At 49.9% G+C, this 19296-nt stretch overlaps 1 protein-coding gene and 1 long non-coding RNA gene across 9 annotated transcripts in view; one reads left to right on the top strand and one right to left on the bottom strand.

The window, feature by feature from the left end:
* Positions 1-19296, bottom strand: part of LOC309620021 — a 601726-nt gene that overhangs the window by 77374 nt on the left and 505056 nt on the right. The gene's annotated exons all lie outside the window — the stretch shown is intronic.
* The window catches only part of SH3KBP1 (SH3 domain containing kinase binding protein 1), a 337377-nt gene that overhangs the window by 285751 nt on the left and 32330 nt on the right, over positions 1-19296 (top strand). For all 8 annotated transcript variants that reach the window (XM_082375630.1, XM_082375635.1, XM_082375631.1 and 5 more), the window contains 2 exons: positions 774-933; positions 16075-16160. In XM_082375630.1, the coding sequence (XP_082231756.1) occupies positions 774-933; positions 16075-16160 (246 nt within the window). The remainder of the gene's footprint in view (positions 1-773; positions 934-16074; positions 16161-19296) is intronic.

Below are 19296 nucleotides of genomic sequence, written 5' to 3'. Positions count from 1 at the left end.
TGGCACCAGATCTGGCTTTAACTTCATTCTAATAGCTCCGACACCCAAAACCCTCGGAAACCAAATACCTGTGAAGTCCCAGTTTACCTTCCAAGGTGAAACTGTGCACGGAAAGAATCCAGAACTAATTGTTGGCTCCTGGTGCTTTACACAAGCTGACCTGGGAGACGTCAGGCCTCTTTCCTCCCCACACCCAACAGGTTCCGCTGGCCGTTGACCAAACCCATCAGCCATTTACCGAGCACCTGCTCAGTGCCAGGCACCACGCGGGTTCTAGAGAGATGGCCAGACGTGGGCCCTGCCCTTGGGGGCTGACTGCCTGCAGGCCGTGCCAAGCATGCAGACACCCAGCAAGTACTCAAGTGGAGCCTGTTTATAAAGGGCTGTCCTTTGTAGCTCAGGAGAGGGAGTAGGAAAGTCTGCCTCTGAGGGCGGGTCCAGCTCTTGAGAAGGGAACATGACCGTGTCACATTTCAGCCAGGCAAAATGTGAGTAGGCCCAATGAAGCATGAGTAGGAGTTTTCCAAGGGTGGGCAATGGCCGGAAGGGCCCTCAGGCAGAGGGACCCGCATGAGCAAAGGTGAACAGTGGGCTGTGATTGTATAGGTCTCTTTCTAACTTGGCCAAGAATAGATGATGCTCTTCGCCTTCCATCCTGACCTTGGCAAACAGCGTCAGTGATTTTTTTAAGCAGAAAACAAGCAGTCTTCAGTACTGTCACTTACACTAGTTCTATCTGTCTTCTTTATGCTTCTTTAAACAATGACTTAAAGAAAGACCAGAGAGAGAGCCAAAGCTGGATTTACAGAAGGCTTCTGTTCCTGCCATACCGCCCAAAAAGCCGCGGCCACCCAAGACCAATTCTCTCAGCAGACCAGGTGCGCTGCCCCCGAGGAGGCCGGAGCGACCAGCGGGTCCCCTGACCCATACCAGGTACTGCTCCGCTCTTGACGCTGGTGGTGGGGGCGGGGGCAGGGCAGCCGCAGGACGCTGGACTCCAGCCACTTGGGTCCTTGCTCCCATGCTCAGGCAGAAGTGGGTGTGAGGCTGGGGGGCGCAGCGTGGGTTTCAGGATTAGAGATGAGAATCCAGGTCGTGGCATCTAGGCCCTGCTCACGCGTGGGGATTTCCCCCTGTGCTTCCTTAGAGCAAGGCCAGCTGCCCTTCCGACCGGAAGTGCGGGTGGCATGCCCGCCTTCACCCCTGGATGTCCTGCTGGCTTGGGTGCGTGCGTCTCACTGGCAGCTCCATCCCCTGGCCCTCTCCCTGCTCTGGGGTGGCTCCCTCCACACTCCCAGGCTCCCTCTGCTCTTGCCTGCGCAGCCCTACTGGGGGACCCAGGACCCAGTCTGGCAAACGTTGTCTTAGTGGCCATGTCCGTGAACTGTGAGACCCTCACAGGCAAGGGGCATGCTTCGTTCAGGCACGAGTTCCGAGACGGGCCTGGCAAAACTCAAATTTGTTCACTGGCTGGCTGGACACCTGTGTTAGTGATACGGAATCAGAGTTGCACATTGTGCCTTCCAGACCTGAGATGCCCACCACAAGGGACAAGGAAGTGTCACGTTCTCTCCACAAGTTCATTGCTGGAACTTTCTACCGTTACATGCATATTATACGTGTTGATGTAAGATACTGGAGCCAGTCGGTGGCCTAGAGGCCTTTACATGGACCTGTCAACACACAGTCACTCACCGAATTTTCGTTCTTCTGAGCTAAGTTTGCATGGTGAGAATCTCATGGGGCTTCAGTGTCCTCGTGCTAGAGTCAGGCAGGCTTCCGGGCTCACGTCATAGTAGGATTGGGAGCCCCAGCAGGTCACTGCCCCTCTCTCCTCACCTTCCCTGTCTGTACATTGTGGATGATCATGGAATGCATCTAAAAGGATGGAAGGATGTAATTCCCGAGTATGTAGCCCCGGGCCTGTAAATCAACTTTACTTTCATTGTCTTATTTATGATTGTGTATCAAACTGGGTATACTGGAGTGAAACAAAAATAGCTCATTTACATTTTAGAAAAAAATTTTAAATCGTGGTAAAATACACATAACACAAAGTTTTCTCAGGTATGTGAGCCCATTGGAGGAGCGGCTGGCTCACTTGTGTCATTCGGCAGGTGTCCCCCAAGATCCAATCAAACAACTGCTCCCCTATGATGGCCCCGGGGTAAACTAACGGGACCAGGGCCACTGTTGAGTGGGTCAGGCCCCTACGTGTTGTGTCCTCTTCTGCTGACTGACACGCGCACGATGAGGCCACTTGACAGCCCCAATGACCTTAGCAAGGGCCACTTCAGTAGCGTGGTCGGCCCAGAGCTCGCACTTCAGAAGGAAAAGGTTATGTAAACCTAAGTGCTTCCAAAGAGAACGTGAGCTCCACAAACAGGGAGGAGGGAGCAGCAGGGGTCGTACATCACTTTGTGGTGGGTCAAAGGAGAACAGAAGCCACGCTCTGCCAAATTCTTATAGTCTTCCAGGGACCACAGGCATTTCGATGAAGTCAATAACGATTTCCAGAATATTCCTGCTGCTCTAATGATCCGATCCGAAGCAAAGTGCAGTTCCAATGGCTTCTGCGCCTTCAAAGGCTGCTCTCAGCCGTCTCGTTAGGAGATAGGTGCAGGCCTTGCGAGCCATTAGACCTGCACGGGAGCGGGGAGTGAATGATAACCTCCGACCCTCTGGGCTCACAGAAGCCCCATTTTCCTCCCGCCTCTGCTGAGCTCTTCCGCACCTCCAGCTCTCCCGAGATCCAGCTGTGGATCAGAAAGACGAGCCACCAAGGAAGATGCGTGAGAGGGGTTTGTACAGAAGCCAGTGGGAAGCGTAACTGCCTTTACGCTGCTTTACGTTGTGTGTGGCATCTGAGCAGCCTGGGAGAGGGTGGGCAGTCCCCGACCTCCCAAGCTCCCAGGGCACTGGTTTGCAGAAAGGAGGGAGCGAGAGGCAAGCCCCAGGCTTCCTTCCTGCCAATCCCTGGAAGTGGCAGACCCGGGCAAGGCTGGGAGCATTTGAGGAGCCGCTACCTGCCCTGACCGCTTGCACAGCCAGTTGAAGGGAGGACGGTGCCTGCTCTAGCTTGGTGGTTCTCAAACTTGAGCGTGCATCGGCGTCACCTGGAGATCATGTTCAAACACATTGCTGGGCCCACCCCCACGGTCGTTGATCCGGTAGGTCTGGGAATTGATGCTGCCGGTCCACATCCACGCTGTGAGGATCTCAGGTTTTTGGCAGTGCCACCCTCCTTCCCCGGCTGCCTCTCATGTGTCCGTTAGTGCTCCCCGACTTCAGTGCCCAGTTAGCACGCCCCTCTTCTGGAAGCCTTCCCTCATCTCTCACGATTGCTCTCTCCTCCAAACGCCTGACACCCCGTGTTTAGCCTGGTGCGGGGCCCCATGCTGTGCCACTTGGGATGCTCACACCCCCGGACTCCTTTACCAGATTTAAAGCAGATCAAGAGTGTGTTTTGTCATCTCCACATGGTTTACGGGGTTGAGCATATGGTAGTGGCTCATTTAATACACTTGTTGAATGCCATGGTTCCTAAAAAGGGGGGGGAGTTGCCAGTGCTTACATTTTGTTCACTTTTGCTCTCCTGTCATCCTTCCCAGCCCCTGTACGAGCTCTGTAGCATGTGCGTCTTATGTTCTAAGTCACCTAGTGTGCCATGGATTTCAACATAAAAAAATTTAAGAAGATCGAAGAAAGGCTTGCTGTTTCTCAGTATCTCATGCACTTCATATTTTTTGCTAAGCAGTTACATTGGACAACCAACCCGTATACTAGTTTATGAACTTGTTTTGTTCCGCCAAGGTAGTTGAGGCAGGAGTGTTAACGTCAAACAGTTTTGTGTCGGTAGTCCTCCAAAAAGGGGTATTGTCTGCTGTGCAAACCCAAATCCTCGCCAGGATTTACCTGACTGGATGGGTAGATGGGCGGATGGATAGACGGATGGTTGAACACATGGACGCACAGTCACCATTTGCTGTTCTTACTGGGAATGAGGCATGAGGCATTGCCACTCCAGCTGCAATGTCTGGGCTCAAGCTTCCTCTCACCAGCCAGAAAGCTCGCTGCCAAATGTGGCTTCCAGAAGAGATGAATTTCTTTCTATTTAAACAGGAACTAGCATCTTTTAGAAAAAGGAATACCTAAGTTTAGGAAGAGGGGAGTCATTTTTAGATGCATTTACTTAACAGAAATGGATTGAGGGACTACTGTATACCAGGCACTGTTCTGGATCTTAGTAACGGTGGGGCTTGGCCATTATAGATCCTGGTCTTCAGGAATCATGTCTAAAGGAATTAGGACACCCGCGCAATTTTGTGTCCATCTGAGCAAGTAGCAGCATGCCGTTAACATACTTACTTCCAGATAGTAAATGTAGGTAGAAATTTAACAGGAAGAAAGAGACTTTTTCCAAAAAAACTTAGTACCAGAGTTGATTTAAAAATTGAATGATGATAGGAGATTCCCCTAGGTCATAAGTGCCTTTGTTTGAGAGTCTGTGCTTTGGGGATGCATCAGTTATTATCTCACAGCATAAAGACAGCGTCTGCTGGTCTCGTCCAGCCCACCATATAACTAAGGTAGTCGTGGTACAAAGAGCATTCTGTCTACCTCTATCTTCACACTTGAGAAAGTGGAGTCTCAAAAGTATAGCGCCTACTCACTTGTTTTGATATTTGATCATAAAGATATTTCAAATGACAGAATATACCTAAACTTTTGTGTGTGTGTGTTGTATACACACACATGGACATGTGATGTTATATGTCTCATAATGTGTATTATCGATTTAATAAAGATGGGGTCTGAAACCCCCATGAGAAGAGGCCCTGAAACTTGGGAGAAGGGTCCAAAAGAAAAAAAAATCCAAGGAAAAGCTGGAAAGAAGCAGGCTGTCCTGAGCCCTAGCAGTTTGCATGCAGCGGAAGGCAGCGAGCCAGCAACCTGAGGGGCAGAGCAGGTGTGTGCCTTCAAAAGAAAATAAACCCTATAGGGAAAGAGGTAGAAGCAGGCTGAAGAGACCAGAACAGGTTTGTTAATCTTCCCAAACATGGCCACCCCAAGTTGTAAACAATCTCATTTTCTTCCCGAAGAGCGGGCAAGTGGGAGCAGGACCTTTGGCCCAAGTTGCCAGGGAGCCGTGCCTGTTGTCTGCTGCAGCACAGAGCAGCCAGCGCTCTGAGTGGAGGGGCAGGCTGCTGGCAGGGGGGGGGACGGGTGGGGCTGGTGGAGGCGGGGCTTGAGTGATAGACAGGGGCTCTGGGACTGAGAGGAAGGAAGTGAAGCTAAAAGAAGTAAGAGGAGGTGAGCTGGGCAGGGATGGAGTGGAAGCCGGAAGTGGGAAAAGTCGATGGCCGGAAGTACAGGGGATGCTGGTCAGGAAGGGGAGGTTGGTGCCCACAACTTCAGAGGCGGAGTGGGTCTGAAGGTGGACATATCCACAGAGGGAGGGGCCCTGAATGTGGATGACTGAGGATGAATGAAGGTCATAAGGGCTGAAGGGACCAGGGGAGGGAGGGGATGGATTGCCCACTTGGCTGTCATAGGCTCAGGAAGATGGCAAGAGCTGAAATGAGGTGAGGCTGATGTTCTCGAAGCCAGTGTCCGGGATCCCAGGTGGATGTCGGGGTGTTCTGCGAGTTGATGACAGTCAGTGATAAGAAAGTTTCAATAGTCAGGGTGGTAGCAGGTCATTAAGTCAAGAGGTTCCAGATGGATGGAGTTGCTTACTGTGGCTCAAGCATCGCAGAGGGCACTGTCCACTGACTTCAGATGTGGAAGCCTGTGTCAGATGAGGAATCTCAGTGAGAAGGTGGGCAGTTGGGTCTTGGACACCAGACTGTGGGCAGGAGGCCTAGTGGCTTCCCAGACCTGTGCCACTTGCAGATGGCCTATTGCTTTAAATCTTAAACACACCAGGTACCTTTCGCATGAAAGGCTGAAGGCTATACGGAGAGAACTGGAACACGGATCCAGGGAGAGGGACAGTGGAATTGCACATTTTTTCCTTGTAATGAAGAGGGAGCCCTGGATACCAGAGAAACACTGGGAGATTAGTGACTGTTGAGCCCTGAGACATTTTAGCTTGAGGCAAAGATTAAGTAAACATTTGTATGCCAAACATCAACTAAGTGCTTAGGGAAGGGCAGATGTCTCTCTGGAGACCAACTTACCCACACGGAAGTTAATTTTTCTTTAGATTTAGGAAGGCATCCCAGCTGCTTCAAGCCCCTCAGGATACAAATTAGCAGAAAGTAAACTTCTAGGTCCTGGTGGTTCTGTGAGGTGTGTGGTCCCCATGCCCACCAAAAGAACGCACTAAAAAAGACCTTTGCTCTTATTAGCTCTAAGCTAATCAATCGTTTAATTAAAAAAAAAACAGGGAAAGAAAGATAGCTAGAGTGCACACAAATGTTCCCTAAGCAGGCAGATAGAATGTGTACCTGGGTGGTGAGCCATCATTTTGAGTTTGGATTGCTCAAGTATTCTAAATGTCTTTTCAAAGATTCCTAGGGATGTGGCATGTGGTGTTTGAGTGTTTCCCTTCTTTTCTACAAGTCAGGACCAAGACGTGTCTTTGGAGAGTTCAGGAGAGAGATCTCGGCTAGAACTTCCAGAGGTGGGTGTCATTGGCTCACAGATGGTAGTTACAGGCATGGAATGGCTATAATCACTCCAGGAGATTACAGAGAAGAAGAGGAGAGAGTACAGGCAACAGTGGGGAAAACCATTACTTACAGGGTGGAGGAAGGACGAGGAGCTGTGGAGAAGGGTGAGTGGACTGCAAGGCCGTGGGAGCTAGGAGGAGGGAGGGTGGAGCAGCTGCCGGCCAGTGGCTCTCACACTTGAGTGTACGTTGGCATCACCTGCGGTCTTGTTAAAACACAGATCGCTGCTCTCCAAGTTTCTGATTCAGGAGGTCTGGGTTCCGGCCTGAGAATTTGCGTTTCTAGCAAGCTCCCGGGGCTGCTGCCGCCGCTGGTTAGCCAAGCCCACTATGAGAACCTCCACCAAAGTGAGAGCCGGGAAGACTGAAGGGGCTTTGGTCACTAGCTGGCCCTTGGTGATCCCAGTCAAGTGGTTCCTCTACGATAGTTGGGGGCAAGAGACAGACTCAGGGTTGAGGTGAAGAAAGAACAGGCGGGCAGACACATACAGACTGTGTATGTGTGTGCTCTGTGTGTGTGCGTGCGTGTTTGTGTGTGTGCTGTGTGTGGTGTCATTCATTATTTCAGAAATTCATCAAGTGCCTCCATTTGGCTAGGCCCTCTCCTGGGTGGTAGTTAGCTCCGGTAACCAGGCCAGACATGCCTCCTGCCCACCCACTGCTTACTGGGCTTTGGAGCCAGGCCCACCAGTGTGGAAAGCCCACCCCTCTGCTTCCTTACCCTGTAGCTTCAGGCAAGGTGCACACCTCTCTGTGTCTCAGTTTCCGTCGCCGCTCCTAGGGCACCTAGCTCCTCTCCTGGCACTTGTGAGGCCCTCAACCAATCTTTTTTCCTCCCTTGAGAGAGCTCAGTGGGTGACCTTGTTGGGAGAGGAGTTGCCACATGGTGACAAACAGGTCGTGCTCAGCAGCCCCAAGGGAGCGAGGAAACACGATGTGCAGACCGCACATCGAGAGGTCTCTAGGGAGTGGGAGCAGAGCCGCGAGAGCGTCAGGGTAGCCAGCACTCAGGGAAGGCTAGGGACTGAGGGACGGTGGGTGGTTTATGGAGCATAGGAATCCCACAGGGGGAAATACCTTGTCACACTGTAGAAATGTCTACCTTATTGGCTGGCCTCATTTCATTTGTATGTATAACTTTCTCTCCATACGTCTTTCCATCCTCACCTAGAATAAATTTCATTCCCTGCAGCAAGATCCAACAACAGTAGTGATGGGTTTAGCCTCAGCTCAGACTGAGCCACATTGATTTTCCTGCCAGTGATGGCCAGAAGCAGGCAAGGAATCAGTAGGGGATATTAACGCCCCGCACAGGCACAGGTACTAATCGGTTCGTATAATGCTTTTCCCACGGGCTATTTTTTTGAACACGCTTCCTCCAAGTGACACCCCACAAACTTTTCTCAGAGTTGTGCACTGATGGCATCCCCTCCTCCAGGCATCAAAAGACCCTTGCCCCTCTGAGAGGCCCAGCTGTGGGTTTGCAGATGGGAGCTGCGGGTGTCATCGTCCTTTGGCCTTAGGGGCTTGGGGCTTGTGCCCTGGATGGGCTCTAGACGGAGGCCTGTTTCCACCCACACTTGCAGAGTCTGCACAGAGAACAGAAATTTGGAGGGGAACTGAGTGGGCAGTGTCCCATCACCTTCCAACGTGTCTTCACCAACTATAAATAGCCAAGCCTGTTTGTGCTCATCCAAACAAGGACACAGAGCAAGGGGAGAGCTGCCAGGAAAACCACTCTGGTTCCCGCTTCCTGCGCCCCTGGCCTCGCTCAGGCTGCCCCACATTTAGACGGGAAGTTTGTAGTCAAAAAATGCCTGTGATTCCTGGGACATTTTAGGCCGTGGGGTGGGTGTGGAGGGGCTCCACAGGATCGGCAGAGCCTTTGGATCCACATTTCTGGGAAAGGGGAGCGAGGCTCCTCCTGCCCTCCCGCTGATGAGCAAAGGAAACTGGGCTCACTGCTGGTGCAATTTTGTCCTTTCCTGAAGGAAGGATTCAACCTCCCCGGGCAGTAATGGCCCCTCACAGAACGCTTCTGAAGGACTGGCTTCATCCCTGCTCCCTCCACAGATGGGCGGAGCCCTCTTATCGTTGCTTATTTGCAAGAGAAAAATCTCTAGAAGCATCAAACATGTGCATTTTGATTATTACCGCCCCAAGTGTGGTGGGCAAAGATGGGGCTGGGCGTCAAGAAGCTTCCATCCAGTTTTAGCTTTGCTACCAATTAGCTGTGTGGCCTTGGGCTCATAACTCCCAGCCTTAGAGCCCAGGACCCTCGTCCGTAATAAAATGGGGGCCTGAGCCGGGTAATCTTTACCCAGTTTTTTTTTTAACATCTTTATTGGAGTATAATTGCTTTACAATGGTGTGTTAGTTTCTGCTTTATAACAAAGTGAATCAGCTATACATATACATATGTCCCCATATCCCCTCCGTCTTGCGCCTCCCTCCCACCCTCCCTATCCCACCCCTCTAGGTGGTCACAAAGCACCGAGCTGATCTCCCTGTGCTATGCGGCTGCTTCCCACTAGCTAGCTGTTTTACATTTGGTAGTGTATATATGTCCATGCCACTCTCTCACTTTGTCCCAGCTTACCCTTCCCCCTCCCCGTGTCCTCAAGTCCATTCTCTACGTCTGAGTCTTTATTCCTGTCCTGCCCCTAGGTTCTTCAGAACCATTTTTTTTTTAGATTCCATATATATGTGTTAGCATATGGTATCCATCGACAGATGAATGGATAAAGAAGATGTGGCACATATATACAATGGAATATTACTCAGCCATAAAAAGAAATGAAATTGAGTTATTTGTAGTGAGGTGGGTGGACCTAGAGTCTGTCATACAGAGTGACGTAAGTCAGAAAGAGAAAAACAAATACCCAGTTTTAATAGAGCCTAAGTCTGAGACATTGTGAGCGGGCAGCCAAGAAAGCTGGGAGGGAGCGTTCATCTCCATTGACCTCACATCCTCAGTGCATGACTGGACCAGGGTGAGGGCGGTGAGCAATAGGACAGGGTGGTTTTACATTAGAAGGGGCTGATAAAACAAGGTTGCGGGGTTGGAGCAAGAGAGAAGAGAGGGGATCTCTAGTCGTTTCTCCAGAAACTTCACATCTGCCATCTGTCATCGTCCCTATGAGTAGATAACCCCCAGGTGTGGTGAGCGCTGGGGAAAAATGGAGGATTCAAAGGGTGCACCTCAGTGGTTTTCTGAGTACAGGGGATGGGGCTTTTCTATTTCTTTTTCCTTTCCTAGCCTTTTTTTTTTTTTTTTGCCCCCATAACAATTTTTAGGCACTTAAAACCCAGACATTTACATTATGGTAATAGATCCTTCTGAGGGCAGGGAGCGGAGACTGCTGAAAAGATTCATCATCTGGACTTGGGATCTTTTGCTTGCTAGGAATCAGTCGACTCTTTTTCCCCTTCACCCCCCAGTCACCTCCAGAAGCGTGTGGGGTCTTTTTGGTGGTTTTTAGTTGCTGCTGTTAATGCTGCTGTTCATTTATTTATTTACTTGTTTGCCTGCCTCGGCTTCCTGTGCACTTCAGCATCTTTTCCAGGCCACATGTCTTGACTTAACTGTCCCAACTTGGGCTAAATTGGGGCATGCCACTTGCTGAGCTCACGTTCTCAAGGGATGCACATGGCGCATCTTCCACATTTCCAACTGTTCACGTGCCCCATCTCACGTCTCAGGTCTGAGTGGAAAGAGTAGGCCCCTCTGGGTGGGTCGGGTATGGGATTTTTGTTTATTAATAGTACTTTTTAACTCGGGGAGCAAAGGCCGTTCACCCAGCTGGCAGTGAGCTGTGGTGACACAGGCCGCCTGGCATCCTCGGTGACTCACCGTCTCCAGGACCAGGAGGCTGAGTGAAGCAGCTTTGAGAAGCGGTCAAGAGCTTGGGCTCCAGAGGCAGAGTTAGTAGGTTCAAATCCAGACCCCACCATTCAACTAGTTTTATGACCTTTTGGCAGCAAGTGACTTCATCTCGCTGAGCCTGAGTTTCCTGATCTATATAATGAAAAGCAGGGCCTCACAGGTGGGCTTCTCCAGGAAGCAAATTTTAGTATGCAAGATCTGTGTAGGGTTCAGTGCCTGTGGGGAAGGAGAAGGAAGCCGCTTTGGGCAGAGGGAGAAAAGTTGTGACGCTGGCTCCCCAAAGCCTCGGCCAAGTCCATGGGGGCTTTGGGGCTAAAATGGCCCCTCCGAGTTGTCTTCTGTTGGGCTGAGATGGCTGAGACTTTTATACCGTGAAGTGTGGGCCGCCCTGGAAAGGCCAAGGAGGCTCTCTGCAGCTGAGGTGGTCCCTGGAGGGGCCAACAGCATTTCCACCGGCGGGGTCGACCAGCCCTGCACAGAAGGGGGCTCTGGGTGGTGCAGCTCCGTGTCTGCCACGCAGAGTAGATACTTCAAGGGGCAGTTGGGGCGATTGAATCATACATGGAAGGAGCTTATCCTAGTGCCTGGCTTGTGGCAGGCAGTCAGTAAAGCGTAGGTGCTGCTGTTACTTCTGTGGGATTGTCGGTTCCACTTATTCCTGCTGGGTGTCCTTGGGCTGGTCAACCTGTTCCCTGCGATTTAGGGTCCCTGGCCAGCGAAGCAAGGAGACTCTTGGTTGCTAGTTGCCTATCCAAGTCACGTGTTTTAAATATCCATAACCAAACCTGCTGAAGAAATACAAGAAAATAACATTATTTTGATTTAACAATCAGAGATGAGTAAGGGCAGCCATGTTCTGATATCTTTGGCTATATGGGGATGTGCCTGCTTTCTTCTATTTTCTCCCTTTATTTAACAGCTGTGGGCATAGAAACTCACCATAAAAAAAACCCAAACCCTTGCAGGAGCTAGTAAACTACAAAAGTATGAGCTTTTTCCTCTTTTGTTGAATTTAGTAACATCTTTTTTGCCAAAATGGTACCCATGTGTTGGGCAGACTGGAGGAGAACAGGGACCATCGAGAGCTGCAGCCTCATTGGGTGTCACCTGCTCCAAACGTGTGCTTTGAAGAATTTCAGAAATTCTGCTGTTTTTCGGAACTGAAATTCATTAGCTTTGTTGTAAACGTCTATAAATACAGTGAAAGGCATTTACAAATAGACATTGTAAAATGCTTCCACACCCACAGTCTGAACACTGTCAAAACACCAGCTGCAGCTTCCCTACTTGGAAGGATCAGAACCTTTTTTAAACTACACCTACTGTGTTTTCAAAATAGGCTTGCTTCTGGCCCTGTGTAGAAGATAATTTCAGCCGAAAGCCTGTGTCTGCTCTTGGCATGAGGGATCAGGACTTATTTAGAGAGATGGGGGGACCCCAGTCTCCTTCCTTTCAGAATATGGCTGGCGCTTTAGAATCTGGGGAGGGGTCACTCACAGCTGCTCTTTCCTATTTCTTCGGGTGGGGGGATCCCTCATGACCTGGACCTCTCAGTGTAGGATTTGTAACTCCATCCCCCCCAGATGGTTCCCAGGTGAGTTCCAGGTGTGGTCACAGGGGATCACAGAGGCACCTGTGGTCGGGGAGATCCTTAAAGGAGAGTTTGTAGGTAGGGGCCAGGCAATCTCATCTTTTACCTGGATGATACTGTTGGGGAGAAAGGAGAGCGAACGTAAGCTGCCTGAATTGTACAAATCTCTGTTATTAAAAGTGAAGTTTAAAAAAAAAAGAGTGAACTTTAAAAGGAATGAAAAATTTACCTATAGGCTTATCCCAGAGACAACTGCTATTAACATTTTGGACTGTTTCTTGCCCATCTTTTTCCTGTGTATATTTTGGTTTGTTTTTCATCGGTTTTACATAGGTGCGATCATACTGAATGTCATACAACTTTATGTCTTTAGAGAATAATGCAGTTATTATAAATACATAATGCATTCCCATTTCAGAAAAAAAGGCAAATATTCATTAATTCTACAAGTAGTTTTCAGCTCCTGACATGTACCAGGTGCTGGGCTGGTGCTAGAAATCACCCATCGGACTCCCCAGGAATAACCACTATAAATACATGTTCTTCTAGCCTTAAAAAAAAATCCCTCTTCCTAATATATCAGAAGGGCATGTGGGTGCATGTGCAGTGAGGTGTATGTCATTTTTAACTTGTATTTGTCGCCTTGACATTGTAACATAAGCATCTGTCCCTGTTGTCATGAACTGTTTATACGTATCATTTTAATGGCTGTATAAAAGTCCATCAAATATCATAGGTTATTCAACTGTTCCCCTATTTATGAAAGACTCCAGTTCTTTTCAATTTTTCTTTATTACAAATAATGCTATGATAAACATCTTGATCCGCAAAACCCATTTGGGTATTTCAGACTATCTCTTTAGCATAGACCCCCAGATGAACGTTTTAAATACTATTGATATACACCCTGTTCTTAAAAATTACTTCTTTTTACCCTGCCCTGTTCCCCAAAGGCTTGGAGGTAACTTTCAAAAATGCATATAAAAGAATAAAATAGTTAAGGGTGACAATAAAGGGGAAATAAGGGCAGAAAAGTAATACAGCCCAAGATCGGATGAGCACCGCAATGGGCATAGAGTTCTCTACGGCCCCCATCGAGAGAGAGAGGCTCACATTGGACTAGAAGCTTCCAGGTATCAAACCAAAGAGGGAACTGGTAGCTCCAAGATCCACAGTTACCAAAATGCACGAATAAGCCACATGTTCAGAAGCAGCCGAGTTGTTCTGAGATACACATGGTTCACTGACGTGCAAAGCTCCTTCCCCCATCCGCACCTCCAACCCCCCCCCCCCCAAATGACGTTCTCCCCAGCTGCCCACCAGGGTGTCACCTCCAACCATCCTCACCTTTGGCCAAAAAAAAAGGTCAGTGGAATTAACTGGACTTTCTTTGCCTGAGTGACCTCTCTCCCTGGACAGAACATGTGTTTTCGTAAATTTTAATCCTTGGTGTGTTCCCAAAAGGACAGAGCTGTCTGGCTGTGAGTATAACTTGAGTTCAGTCTCTGAGTCAGGAAGATGACAGCACCAAATCTTTCAGGCTCTGTAGATACCAAGTAATAAGATTAAGAGCCCTCAAGAACTTTTAAAAATGAAAATGCTGGGCTTCCCTGGTGGCACAGTGGTTAAGAATCTGCCTGCCAGTGCAGGGGACACGGGTTCGAGCCCCGGTCCGGGAAGATCCCACATGCCGCGGAGCAACTAAGCCCGTGTGCCACAACTACTGAGCCTGTGCTCTGGAGCCTGCGAGCCGCAACTACTGAGCCCGCGTGCCACAACTACTGAAGCCCACGCGCCTAGAGCCTGTGCTCCACAACAAGAGAAGCAATCGCAGTGAGAAGCCCTCGCACTGCAACGAAGAGTAGTCCCCACTCGCCGCAACTAGAGAAAGCCCACGTGCAGCAACGAAGACCCAGTGCAGCCAAAAATTTAAAGAATAAAAAAAAAAAAAAGAAAATGCTTTCTTACTAATAATACCACATTTCTAAAACATTTGATTCAGAAGTTTACATTCAAATTAGCAGATGCTTGGGCCCTGCCAATAAAGTGTTTTGAAATAAACATCCTTAATCCTGCCACTCCTGTTGGCTCGGTGTCTGTCCAAGGGAGTGTGCCCCTTGGGGCCTGAGCTTTGGTAGCCGGCGGGGGGGGGGGGTGGTGGAGAGGGGGTCTGCTACGGAATCTTGGCCCGGGGGTCCCACAGCCTTGGGAGGTTGAGGTGAGGCAGTCTCCTAAGGCACATACACAGTCTTAGAGCTGTACTTTCTCTTGGTGGAGACTAAGCCATTCGGCCCAGCCCTGGTTCCCTGGAGTTCTCACCTCTGCTTGTCTTCTGGCCGAGGGTGCTTGAGGTTAAGAGTCAGTCTTATTCACTTGGGAGCTGAGGGAAGCCAACCTCTGTCTACTGGGCCTTCTCCACTGTCACAAGGATACACATGTCTTGCTGAATGCCACCCCCATCACCCCTTCTTGGGTGGGGAACCCAGAAGTCTGCTCCTTACCTCCAGGTTTACAGGTCACCAGCTTCAGCTTTCCTCTGTCCCCATTGCCTCCAGGACAAACTGAACCCCGAGGGACTCAGCCCAGCACCGTCTGACCTTTGCCAACCTTTCTCCTCTCACTGCTCTGTGAGGATCTCAGACTTTAGCCCGGCCACACTGGGCACTCCCACCTACCCTTGGGTCCTTGCTCCGTCATGCCTCTTACTGATATGTCCTCTGTCCCTTTTCCTCCAAGGCCCAACTGTAATGCCGCCTCCTCTGTGTGCTCCCAGCCCGCCCCGCAGATCTGTGTCTTGACCCAGTTCTTGATTCCCTTAAGACCTGGATGTGCCTGTATCTTACCCAGCCTATGCCGTGTGGGCTCCAGCTTGTCTGTCTGTCTCTTTCTCCCATTTAGACCACGAGACCCTGCAGAGTAGGTACGACCTGGCTTGGCCCACTCATCACCCCCAGCGTGGTGGGTATTTGACAAGTGCTCCTGGAATAAATCTGTTACTCGTTGTGTGGTTTGGCTGCCTGGTGAGCACAGGGGGGCTATGAGATGGACTATTTCTGTTGCTTTCCCGGGAACAACCACTTGGCTTCTCCCTCTCATTTTATGGACAAGAATCTCTCATTTTAAGGGCAAGGATCTTTTCCTATTTCACTTGCCATCACAGACCTTGGATAATCTTGTTCAGGGCTCATCCGCCTGAAAGGGTCCACAGAGCTGCCCGTTCGGAGGGATTTGGAGGAACCTTCTGCCCACGCATGAGTGGGCTGCTTCTCTCATCGTCTTGGGGGCCTGTCCCCATCATCCCAAAGGGCTGCTCCTAGCCCAGATAGAGAGGGAAGTCTCTCGTGTCCTGATGGGCACAGGGCCACCCACCCAACAGCTGTCTAATTTTACAGGCCCATGCCCCAGCGCCAGCTTTCAGGCTGCCAGATCTCAGCTTGACACCTTGTGCCTGTCAACAGCCTGGCTGATGCCTCCGCTCCAGGCCAGAAACCCTTTTTCTCAAGGTTGAAAGTAGCCGACCTTTGACAAGCAACATTGGCTAAATTCCTGGCTCCTTAAAAGGGAAGCTCCTGGTTATCGTTTGCTGGTGCTTATTTGGCCATGGGGCAGGAGCGGGCCCTACGTCGTGCCCTGTGGACCAACAGGAGGGTCTGTGGCTGAAGGTGCATTGCTGAACAGTCGTTATTAAAATAGCCATCTCTGAAAATGTGTGTGGGAGAGGAGGCCTCCAGTCTGTCGGCCGGTTTGCACCAAGGCCCATGTGGCTGGACAGCTTGTCAGCTCCCGCTGGTCACCCCGAGGCGACAGTGTGACCCATCCCCCATGCAGCACACTCCTTAACTTGTGTGCAGCGAGAAAGCTGACAAAATGGCAAGGACACACGCCAATTATTAAATGCCCGGACTTGTGTCTTTAATGTAGGGGTGACGGTCCAAAGATCGACTTGGCGGGCAGTTCGATATCTGGCATCCTGGACAAGGACCTCTCGGACCGCAGCAATGACATCGGTGAGTAAGGAGAGCATTCTCGCTTCTCTTTGCAAAACTTTAAAAGAACCACAGAGCTTGGTTTGCCCCTTCCACCAGCCTGATGAGAACTAACACAGCCATTTAAATGCAAGGCTAACAACCCTCAGTTGGTTTTAGATGTCGCAGTCTTGTAAAGATGGGAAGTGATGGTGATTTCCACGTTAAAACAGAACGCCTGGGATTTTTACTCTCCTCGGCCTTAGGAAAAATTCCTTGCAAGGTCTAACGAAAAGAAATGCTGAACAGACCTTTTGGAGAAGTGGGCATTAGCACTTATATTCATATTTTCCAGCAATTTATGTATTTAGTCTAAAAAGGTGAATGGGTGGACATACAGCATAGCAGAATTCACTGTAGACACAGCACTGAGTGTTTTGACTTTGAGTTAAAAATGAGCTTTGGTGCGGTAATTGCCACTTAGTTCTGAACGTGAGTTTTCCCGAGGTCAAGATACCACCATGTGACAGATGGGAGGGTAGCTCGAGTCCGTGGGTAAACAAGGCAGAGGGCTTTGGGGGGATGTGCGTGGGTGGAGTGCGGTCAAGTGCGTGCTGGTTGAGGCCTCTGTTGGTCTGACGGGGTGGCAGCCCTTTTAAGAAATCCAGATTCAGGGACCCCATTTCTTTCAGCTTTACATCTTTTGTTTGTACCTGTCATGGTCAGAAGTTAGCACTCTCTCATATTCTACATGACACAGAGGGATACATTTTGGACTTTGCCTTTCATAAGTTAAACTTTTTTATTTTGAAATAATTAGAGATTCACATGCAGTTGTAACAAACAGTACAGAGAGAACCACATACCCTTTGCCCGGTTTCTTCCAGCAGTAGCATCTTATGAACTGTAGTGCAAGGTCACAAGCAGGATATTGACTTTGATACACCCCACCAGACTCCTCAGTTGTAGTGGTACTTATGTGTCTTTAGTTCTCTGCAGTTTGGTCACATGTGTAGGCTTGTGTATCCGCCACCACAGTCAAGATACAGAATATTTCCCTCACTGCTAGGATCCATCATGTTGCCTTTTTATAACCACTAACCACACGTCCCTCCCCCCTCCTCTTCCCTAATCTCTGGCAGCCACTATCAAGGATTGATTTGACATGGAAGGTTCCAGCATGATTTGCATTGGCCGCTCAGTTTAGAAACAAATGTCCGACAGTTGGCAGGCCTTGTAAGAGAACGCTCACTAGGGCGCCCAACATGAGCGTTCTTATCACCTGGGGTTACTTTTTTCTGGGTGCAGTTTTCTTCTGAACCTGCTAATAGAGTTGCATCTTTGCAACTGCTGACCTGCAGTCTCTGGTCTGATCTTATGACAGCTTGGGAGTAGGATATGTCGTGACCGTAAATACCAAAAGTATTTGCCCTGGTTCCAGAAACTGTTTTACATCCTCACTTAACCTTTGAGAAGCCCAGTCAAGAAGCATGACCAGGAGCTTCTGACAGCTTGGACTGATGCAATAATAATAGAAACACTAGCCTGCTGTAGCTTTGGACTTGGTTAAAGGGCAGAGAAGAGCAGAGCAGCGATTGGCTGTGAATGGGAAGGAATCATCAGAATGAGCCTGATTAAGTTCTGGTTTTACTGCTGTGGTTCAACATTTGGGCCCCATTTTAAGGCAGGCTGGACCGTTGGTGAAGTGACAGTGAGGGTCACACGGGGCCCCGCACAGGAAGGGAGGTGTCACCCACCTCCAGGATGCACAGGGCTGTGCCTTGCTTGTGAAGAGCGTTGGCCTCTGAGCCTTGTTTTCTTTGGGTCTGGAGATGGCTGAGGTGGCTGTCACCAAAACACTAATCCAAGGTTTTGCGGTCTGACAAGCTAGTTTGGACACGTTGGGGACATTGATGGGGGAGGGTTAGCCTATGGAAGCTGTTCATACTGTGTATGTGTCTGGGCGCCCAGAAAGAGATGCTGAGGTTTGGCTCACTCTCATTTTGCCAAGAAGACATTAATCCCAGAAGACTATAATTCCTGAAGCTAATAATTTAATGTATGTATTATTTGCATTGCCAGAAATGATGACTGGCAGCCTTGTAAGCAACCACTAAGTCCTTGAGTACCTACTGCTCAAGTGCAAGGTTGTACTACTCATACACAGGCCCTGCTTTCCAGGGGCTTTGGGTCTGTTGCGGCCCCTAAGACGGCAAATGGAACGTGTAACACTGACGGTCTGTCTAAATGCTGACGGAGTGGTAGAAAGTAAGACTGATCAGAGTTGGGGCTGCTCCTTGGTGCCCAGGATGTCAGGGCAGGCTCCGTGAAGGGGGACAGACTTACCTGGATCTGGAAGTTGGATTCGCTTCGGTAGAGGCAGAGGCAGAGGCTGAAGCACGCAGGGAAATCACAGGGGGAGGGCTGATAGCTGAGCATAGGTCGGCCTGGCTGCGGCAGAGAGCTTGCGCTGACGTGGAGGGGTGGTGCTCACCCGGAAATGTAAGTCGGGGCTGGATTGAGTTTGAGAGGGATGGATTTGTAATTTTTTCTGCAGGCGGTGGGAGCTGTTGATGGTTGACACTGAAGTGACATGATCGGGTCTAAAAATTCAGATAATAAGTGATGGAGCTTTGTGGGACCAATCAGATGAAGGGAAGGTGGGTGTCAGGGAGTCAGGTTATTTGATAGTTCGCCTGAGAGGTAGTGAGAGGGAGCCAGAGTGGAGCTGCTCAGAAGAGGGTGGTGAAACAAGGGGTAGCTGCGCAAGCAGCAATGCGAGGGAATGATCGCTGGTCCTCGGGAACAGATGGGATTTGGGAGTGGGGAGGAGGAGAGAATGATTTGTTAGCTCTGAGGTTTTAGGGTTGGGTGACTGATTGGTGGAGGGGAAATGACTTGGGTAGAAATAAGCATATCCGGAGGAGGAACTGGTTTGGGGGGAAACGTGATGAATTTAAGCATGTTGACATTGAGATTTGGTTGGACATCCCACGTCAGTGCTGGATGAGGACTTGAAGGTGGAGGCTGAGGCCGGAGAGGCGGGCAGAGCTTGGCGTCTGCAGACCTGGGTTTGAGTGCTGTTGATTCTGCTGCTTCCTGGCTGGGTGACCTTCTGTAACTTACACCAACTCTCTGAGCTTCAGCTTCTTTCTCTATAAAGAGTTCTAACGTCTCT

Source organism: Balaenoptera borealis (assembly GCF_965194805.1).
Source record: "Balaenoptera borealis genome assembly, chromosome: X".
NCBI lineage: Eukaryota > Metazoa > Chordata > Mammalia > Artiodactyla > Balaenopteridae > Balaenoptera > Balaenoptera borealis.
This window is presented reverse-complemented; position numbering and strand designations above follow the sequence as displayed.